The 8,970-nt window shown below is 54.8% G+C and overlaps 1 protein-coding gene across 1 annotated transcript in view; it reads right to left on the bottom strand.

The window, feature by feature from the left end:
- Window positions 1-1,272: 1,272 nt before the first annotated feature.
- The window catches only part of EFCC1 (EF-hand and coiled-coil domain containing 1), a 32,854-nt gene continuing 25,156 nt past the window's right edge, over window positions 1,273-8,970 (bottom strand). The window contains exons 4-8 of the mRNA XM_061195612.1: window positions 8,523-8,691; window positions 7,287-7,428; window positions 5,341-5,481; window positions 3,091-3,160; window positions 1,273-2,287 (exon numbers count right to left, since the gene is read on the bottom strand). Coding sequence (XP_061051595.1) covers window positions 2,151-2,287; window positions 3,091-3,160; window positions 5,341-5,481; window positions 7,287-7,428; window positions 8,523-8,691 — 659 coding nt within the window. The 3' untranslated portion in view covers window positions 1,273-2,150. The remainder of the gene's footprint in view (window positions 2,288-3,090; window positions 3,161-5,340; window positions 5,482-7,286; window positions 7,429-8,522; window positions 8,692-8,970) is intronic.

Genomic DNA, 8,970 nt, shown 5'->3' with positions numbered 1-8,970 from the left:
CCAACTTTGGAGAAGCGGCCTTTTGTAGGAGATGTCCTATGTGTCCCAGCAATGCACTCTCCTCCAGCCAGGCTATATGCCATAGGGTGTCCCCTATGTGGACTGCATAGGTCCTTCTGTTGTGGCAGGCTGACTACTGTGGGTGGTCTGGTGGGCGTGGCTGGCCCTGGTCCAGTTGGTTGCCTTTTTTCTTTTAATAATATTAGCATTAGCTGGATACGTGGTTTCCCAGCTATAGATGATATTTCCCAGCATCCCTTGCAGCTAGGTATGGCCAACGGGATGAGAGTAGAGGAGATGTGAGCCAGAGTGCCTGACCCTTCCCTTCCTCTCTCCTCCTTCCTGTGGAGGGCAGATGCGATGCTGGTGAATTGGCTTCCACCATGCAAAGGAGGATGACACCCTAGGGCAAGGCAGAGCAACAAAGTGGAAGGAACCTTGATCCCTGCGTGACTCCATGGAGCAGAGCTGCTCTGTCAACCAGGACCACTCGCCTCTGGACTGTTACAGGAGAGAGAGTTCTATCCTGTTTGACCCAGAGTATATCGGGATCTCTTTTATCAGGGTGGTTTAGCCTGTACCATAACTAATCCAGACCCCAAGCCTGGGGTTTCCTAGCCAGAGACAGCTGGAAGTGGTAGGAATTGTGTGAGATATGAGGTTAGAAAACAGGCCTCAGTCCAGTCTTGGATGCTAATTTGCTGTGTGTTGCTGGGTAGCTCATCCAGCCTCTCTGGGCACTTCTACATCCTAGTCCACATTATAAACTTGCCTCCAATGAGATGAGGTTCGTAGAAGACACGAGGCTGGGCTTTGTCCTCCAGCCCTCCCTGTGGCTCCTGCCCAGGAGTGCCTGCTGGTCCCGGGCTCCCCTGATCTCCCTCCCCCACGGTTCCCCTTCTGTGTCCCCATGACTCTGCTCCAGCCCCCTGGCGACCCCTTGCTCCCAGAGTCCTGTAGCCTCCTGTCTCCTCCCCTCTGCTCCACCCTCTGGGAGGCAGGTCAGAACCCTCCAGGGCCCCCATTGCCTGGGGGATGGAGTCCTAAACCCTCGGCTGTCATCAAGGCCCCCCTGACCTGCCCCGTCCCTGCCAGGCGCCCCCGTCCCTGCCAGGCATCTGCCCTCGTCCTGCCATCTCTGTAGTGCTTCATCCTCCTTGGTTCGAACTGATCCCTCTCGGCTGAGCTCTCAGAACCCTCTCTTCTTTTTTTTTTTTTTAATAAAAATATTATCAAACCATTACCTTTGATAATTGACTTTATTTGTGGAGTTTTTTGTATACACAAAAATTTTAATTTTCGTATATTCTCATATGCCTTCACATTCTTACATAGCTTTGGAGTTTGCAGTTTTAATTAAGAACCCTCTCTTCTACCTCAGGGTAGCCCGGATTTCAGCCGCGTTGCACTACTTGCCAACGTATCTGTCTCCCCTACGAGAGTTTAAGGTAGATGAGACCAGGCAGCTTGTCCTGCTCTTTCCTGTGACCCCATGAGGCCTGGTACCTACTGTGTGCTCAGGAAAGAGGGGCTCTGGGTTCTGTACTAATGGGGGCCCTTTCTGGTACCACACTTGTGCTCTCGCTGTTACCTCACATGAAATGCCCTTCCCTCCTCTCTGCCTATCTAAATCCTATCCCTCTTCTAGAGCTCGTTCAAGGCCAGCTCCACCAGGAAGCCTGCAGTGATCACGCTGCCCCCCTTGGAGTTCCCCCAGCCCTGCCTGACCTTCCACAATTCCTGAGGCATGAGTAGTTTCCCTGGTGGACCGGGGGACACAGAGTCCCTGCGGCAGGCATGCTGTGGGGAGGAAGGAGAGGAGACCCTGGGAGCCCAGGGAAGGGATTCTGGACTGGACCTGGCAGGAGAGTGTGCAGCTCCACTCCAAGGGCAGGGGAGACTGCAGCAGGTACAGGCTGATCCAGCAACCGTAGGGCAGTGTGGACCCTGGCAGCAGGAATGCAGGGGCTGCAAGGGAATCTGGGAGGAACCCAAGGAAGGGATGGCTGCCGGGCTCTGAACTTGGGCCAGTCTCAGAAGGAGGCTGCACCTCCAGGGTTCTGAGGATGTGATGGTGGCCAGGCTGTTCCTCGAGGCTGGTCTGATGGTGGCCAGGCTGCCCAGGGGGCCCACAGACTGGGCTAGCAACCTCAGCAGGAGATGAGGAGGGAGTTGCTGAGTGCTGGAGCTGCAGAGGCTGGTGCCGAGGGCTCTCTACGCAGGAGCTCACAGCCAGCCAAAGCTCGGTGCAGGGCATCCAGCATGGCTGAGGGGCCAGACGTCCCCTCTGGAAAGAAAGAGTGGGCAGCAGGGCGGGTCAGTCTGCTCCCTCTGGCCCACAGAGCTGCTCCCCCTCCTCCCTGGGCCCTCCCCAGCCCTGTTCAGCTGTGCCCCCCTCTTGCTCCTCTCCCACTGAGGACCCTGGGGAAGGGACCTTCTAATGCACAGTTTCTGACCTCCTCCTTGGTGCCAGGGACTATTCAGGGCACTGGACATACCTGACCCCTGCCCAGCGGTGCCCAGTGAGGCCAGCGAGCAAATGCTCATCACCAGTCTGTCTCCCCGTCAGCCTGTGAGGCCCTGTCAGACAGGAGCCGGCCTTGCTCCTCCTGATTTCATCAGGCACAAGCTGGCACTGATGAGATTCTGCTGCCCTGAACTTTGTCTAAACAACGGGGCCACGTGACCTAGTGCTTAAGGGAGAGAACTGAGGTCTTGGCACAGCTGGCCCTTGGCCTCTCTGTGCCTCCATCTTCCCATCTGTGGAATGGGTATGATAACAGCCCTTCCTCTGCAGTAAGCCCAGGACTGTGGGCGAGTCTAAACTGCCCACAGGGAACTGCCTGGCTCCCTCGGGGTCTGGCCACACTGGCTTCTGTTGGGCCTTTTCCCTGGGGTGTCTGCTCCCTGCTCTTGTCAAATAGCACCTTCAGCTTCCTGAAGCCTGTTCCTGAATGTACCCTTTGCAGGTGGGCAGGGCAGGAATGAGGTGGCATTTTGCAGCCCAGACACTTAGGACAGAGGTGCTAGGTCAGGATGCCCTCCGGCTGCAGCCAGGCTCTGGAAGATGGGGTCAGGGGGCTCACCTACCATGTGCAGGGTCCCTGCAAGCGTCCAGTGTGCTCAGCAAAATCTTCCCCAGGGCTCTTTTCGATATGTTCTTAAAAAGAAATGGAGGGCGGGTGGCACTTGGTGGCCCTTGAGAGCTTCTGTGTGGCTCCCTGTGGCAGATAGAGTACCCCTGCCCATGGTCCCTCCCTGGCCCCCACCCCTAGGGTGGCCACACTGCCCAGACTCTAGGTGGGTGACGGAGCAGCACGCAGGACCCATTTCTTCAAAGATCACGTGCTTACAGATTACTGTCCTTGGGCCCAAGTAGGCACTTGGGAAATGACTGTGAACAGAGATGATGCATCAGCTCCTTTAATCCTTGAAAGAGCTTCTTTTATTCTCATTTGAAGCAGTGAAAAAAGCAATTCTGGGGACTTCCCTGGTGGCGCAGTGGTTAAGAATCCGCCTGCCAATGCAGGGGACACGGGTTCGAGCCCTGGTCTGGGAAGATCCCACATGCCGCAGAGCAACTAAGCCTGTGTGCCACAACTACTGAGCCTGTGCTCTAGAGCCCGTGAGCCACAACTGCTGAGCCCGTGTGCCTAGAGCCCGTGCTCCACAACTAGAGAAGCCACCACAGTGAGAAGCCTGTGCACCACAACAAAGAGTAGCCCCCGCTTGCCGCAACTAGAGAAAACCCGCGCGTAGAAACGAAGACCCAACGCAGCCAAAAATAAATAAATAAATATTTAAAAAATTAAAAAAAAAAAAGCAATGCTGAGAAAATGAGAAATCTGCCCAAAGCCACCCAGCTGGGAGATGGAAGAACCAGCATTTGCCCTCAGGCTCCATGGCCCAGAGCTGTGCTGGGAACCACTACCCTCACAGCCCACAGGTGCAGGGCTGCCACTTGCCACTCTCCCAGGCTGTGTCACATCAGGCTGGGCCTCGGTAGCCCTACATCCTGGGCAGCCTGAAGCACAGGCAGAGCCCACTTCAAACCCTGAAGACCTGTGTTCACATCCTACTTCCATCTCATAGTGGCTGTGCAATCCTGGCTAAGTTAGTGTCTCTTAAGAAAAATTTTTAAATGGTTTGCTGATGCTATTTAGAAATATTGATTTCTGTGTTATGATTTTTTAAAACATTGGGCACCTTGCCAAAGAATCACAATAATTTGCCTTTAGATTCTCTTCGGTATTCTGTGTGGATAAATGTGATACATAATTACTAATCACTTTGTTTCTTCCTTTCGAGTCCTTACATCCTTTCTTTTTCTTATTATTTATTTATTTATTTATTTATTTATTTTTGGCTGTGTCGGGTCTTCGTTGCTTTGTGCGGGCTTTCTCTAGTTGTGGTGAGTGGGGGCTGGTCTTTGTTGCGGTGTGCGGGCTCTAGGTGCGCGGGTTTCAGTAATTGTGGCATGTGGGCTTAGTAGTTGTGGGTTGCAGGCTCTAGAGTGCAGGCTCAGTAGTTGTGGTGCATGGGCTTAGTTGCTCCGTGGCATGTGGGATCTTCCCGGACCAGGCCTCGAACCCATGGCCCCTGCATTGGCAGGCGGATTCTTAACCCCTGCGCCCCCAGGGAAGCCCACATCCTTTCTTTTTCTTGTCTTACTGCATTGGCTAGAACCTCTATGTGGCACAAGCAGTGATGACAGGCATGCTTGTCTTGATTCTGATTTTTAGAAGGATTCCTTCTAACATTTCACTAATAAGTGTGAGGTTTGTGAGAGGCAGTTGGCTGAGACTCCTAATCTGATTAAGGACGATCCCTCCTGTTCTTAACTTGCCAAGAGGTTTTATAATAAGAGGAGCTGTTACTGACTGTTCATCTATTGAGATGAACACGTGGTTTTTCTCCTTTTAATCTGCACTGTGGTGTACTGTGTTAATAGATGTTTGATCTTGAATCCTCTTTGAATTCCTGGGATAAATCCAACTTAGTCATATTGCATGTCTTTAAACACTGCCAGATTTGGTTTACTAATATGCTATTTAATATTTTTGCATCCATATTTAAATACGACAGTAGCTTATCATTTTCCTTTCTTATTTATTGTCCTCTGGTTTTGAGATCAAAGTTATATTAGCTTCATAAAATGAATGAGAGAGCCTCCCCTTTTTTTGGATTAGCTTCCCTGAGCTCTTTCTGCATCTGGAAGTAGAGATGACACCTGCCCACGTGGGGAGAGCTCAGAGCCAGTCCCCGACACAGGCCGGGCTCCCCAGCCCCGCACCCCAAGCTCCTCCCCTGCCCTGGCTGTGCCAGCTTCCGTGAGCCTACCAGGTCCCGGAGCCTCTGCAGGAGCTGCAGCACGTCCTCCAGCTTCTCCTCCAGCAGGGACAGCCGCACCCTCTCTGTCTCCACCATCTGCAGCTCCAGCCTCAGGCACTCGTTCTCATCGACCTGCTGCTGCAGCTCCGCCTGTGGGGACCAACGGGCTCAGCGCCCACCCTGCTGCCCTCTGCCCCATACTCACAGCACCATCCCCAGGCGGGGCCCATGGTCTGCCTTGACCCTTTCACAGAGGCCATCTCATCTGGCCCCCCTGCCAAGCCTGCCAGGTGGCCAGGCAGATAGAAGCCCCACCGTCTCCCCAGGGATGGCACCGAGGCCCAGAGAAGCTGAATGCCGGGCCTAAGGCCACACAGTGAGTCAGGCTGATGTAAGAATACACATCCTTCCTTTTCTGGTGGAAGGACTCCATCCTCCCTTCTCTTCTCTATCCATCTGCTTTTTCTTTTTGAAGTTTTTTGGCTGCAAGCAACAAAAACCGATCTGGCTAGTTTGAACAGAAGGGGAATTCACTGGCAGGCTAGTACCTTGTTCCCAGAACAGACAGGAAGCTGGAGAACCTCAGGACGAGGCAGCAGAAACATCTCAAGCCTCTTGTCCGGGTGCTGCAGCTGAGAACGCTCTCCAGCCACTCCCCTCCCACCCCCGCCGCTCGGGACAGAGAGCCCCAGGAGAGGGGCCCGACCGGCCCAGCCACAGTCACTGGCCCACCCCTGGCCAGGGGGCACTGACGCTGTCGATCCCATCAAAATACCAGAGGGTGGATGGGGGGAGGTCGCAAAATGTTGCATGGCCACCTGCCTTCTAAAGCAGGGATGGCAGGAGTGAGGCAGCCCCCTCTCTTAGCACCGATGGAGGGAAAGAGAAGCAGCCGAAGGCATGGTGCCATTGGACGCTCAGCTTCGGGCAGGAGAGAGGAGGCCTGGGAACATGGTCTGTGGCTCTCAGGAACTGAGCTCCCCAGCCGCCTGTTTGAGATTTAATTAGAAAGGAGTGGTCGCTATGCCCTTTGGAACTGTATCAGATCACAGATATGTTTAAAAAACAAAACAAAACAAAACAGTACGGATTTAGAATTTCAGGTATATAAATATAAAACTCTTTCATCAAAATCAGTTTGCAAAAGTGCATTGTGCTAGAGGGCTTAGTGAAATAATAACTTTCCATAGCATTCTATGTTTGATTACTATGCAACAGGGAAGTTGCCATGGTGTAGACAGATGAGAAAAAAAATGCTAAGTGGTCTTGTTGAGATGGAGACACCTCTCTTGGTGTTGCCCAGCGCCACCCTCCTCCTCCACAACAAACTCACTAACTTTCCTTGAGGGAAGTGTCCCTCTTCCATTTCATCTGACTTTGATGGAGCTGCCAGTCATGGGACCCTGCCCGCCTACCACAGGGATTGGCCCTGGCATGGGCACATGACTGATCCTGGACCATTGGAGTTCTTCCCTGGGATTTAATGTACTCGGCTATTATTGTTCCCCTGGGGTTTCTTCAGTGGGCTGATGGGAGCCTAGAGCTGCCTGTGGTCCTACCTTCCCTTCCCCCGCCACATGGAGCAAGCCCCTCTGAAGTAGGGGAAAGTGAGGTCAGCACCCAGAAAAACACAGAGCAGATAGGTGGAGGCAACCTGAGTCCCTGGATCTATCTTAGGAAGCTGAAGTGCCTGAAGCTCATCTTAGCTGTTCTTTTGAAACTGTTCTCCCAGCTCCGTATTCTAATAAATTCCTGTTTTTCACTCGAGCTAATCTGAGATGTATCCTTTCACTTGCAACCAAAATATTCTTCATTAGATCTAAATCATCTTCTCTCTGAGTCTTGGTTTACGCATCTGTGAATGGGGCATAGCCCTTGGCTGAGATCCCTCAGTTCTTCCGCCTGTGAGAGACTCTAGCATTGGTCCAGCTCTCAGCCTGTGGGACTCAGCTGACCTCCTCCCCTGGTGTCCCCAGGGTCTTCCCACTGCAGCCCTGGGTCCCCAGCTGCTCCAGCTCCCCCAGGGCACGGGCATGGTCGGCACTGCCAAAGTGGGTGAAGTAGGTCATGAGCTTCTTGGCCGTCTGGTCATCACACCTGCAGTGAAGGAGAGTGCCAGCACTGAGGGAGCTGCTTTCCAAAGTCTGCTCCAGCCTGGGGGGGGGGTGTTATTACCAAGTCTGTCTCCCCTGAAAGCTAAGCGGGGCTGTGGCACCCCCTGCTCACCCACCCCCGTGGCCCCTCATCTCATCAGAGCAAAAGCCAGAGGCCTCGCCCACTCTGCCCCGTGACCTCCCGACCTTCCTCCCACCCACCTTCACTCATTCTACTCCAGCCACCGCAGGCTCCTTATGGCCCCTCCTACATGCCTCTGGGCCTTTGCACTTGCTGTTCCCTCTGCCTGGAATGCTTTTCCCTCATTTCCTTCAGGGCTGTGCTCAAACAGCACCTTCTCAGAGGCCCTCGCAGCATGTCCTGCCCCTGCCCCGCCTCTCCCTCACACCTGTCACCACTCACTGGAACAGAGGCTCCAGGGCAGAGGGCCTGTCTTGGTTAGTGCTGTTTTCCCGGTGCCCCCAAATTTGTTTGGCACAGAGTAGGTGCTGAGTATATGTTTGTTGACTTAAAGGGTTGGTGATAACAATGACCCTGGAAAATCAACCGAACTTTACAATATAATTTAAAAAGTCAAGGCCGCCCCCCAGTGGAGTACCTGCTGGGATCGGGCACCCGTGGGGCATTTTACATCCTCGATGGAGAATCCTCACAAAACCTCTGCCCGACAGGTGTTACTGTCCCATCTGAGAGACAGGAAGACTGAGGCTCAGAAGTTGGGCGACTTGGCCGGGGCGCCCCAGGTGTCAGGAGCAGTGGGTTAGGAAAGGGACCAATGTGTTGAGGGTCCCACTAGAGCTTCGGGGCAGGTCCTGGGACCACGGCCAAGGCAGTGAGAATCAGTGGGAATTAAACCACCAGGAACTGTGCCTTGGCTCGTCTCATTTCACCCTCACCCATGCCGGGGGCCGTCTTCTCCCCTCCCGCAACAGATGAGGGGACAGAGCGTCAGAGGGCAGGGAGGTGACCCAGCCTGGACGTGAATCAGGGTCTGTCACTGCATGGAGGGGCCGCCCTGCGCTTCCAGGACGACTGGGAGAGCCCGGCCCCCCGGCGCCCGGTCCTGCCGTCCTCACCAGCATACGCACCCACTGCCGCAGCTGGAGAGGCCGGCCAGCAGGGCCTTGACCTCAGCCGGTGGCCGCTGCGCCTCTTGCCACTTCCCATTGTCGTCCTCCTCGTCAGAGGCGGCCTGGCCCTCGACCGAGCGGAACAGCTGCTCGTCCGCTGCTGGAGAAGCACGGGCTGCAGGTAAGGGACAGAGGGAGGGGAAGCAGGCAGCTCTCCTGGGGGGGGGGCGGGGGGAGGGGAGAGAGGCCCTGGTGCCATCTCCCCTCCTGGTCCCCAACCCCCTCCGCCAGACAGCGGCTCTCCCACCCCCTTGGCCTGTGCCGTGCGGCCCCCTCCCGTGTGCCTGGCCCGGGACCCCCTCCCTGGGTTTCACACGGGGACACTGGGAGCGAGGAGCCCTCCTCTCTTCTCTGCTGAGAAGCCAGGGCCCATCTGTGCCCTCAACGGGCGTGT

Source organism: Eubalaena glacialis, chromosome 7 (assembly GCF_028564815.1).
Source record: "Eubalaena glacialis isolate mEubGla1 chromosome 7, mEubGla1.1.hap2.+ XY, whole genome shotgun sequence".
NCBI classification, from domain to species: domain Eukaryota; kingdom Metazoa; phylum Chordata; class Mammalia; order Artiodactyla; family Balaenidae; genus Eubalaena; species Eubalaena glacialis.
The sequence above is the reverse complement of the archived record's forward strand: the minus strand, read 5'-3'. Positions and strand labels throughout refer to the sequence as shown.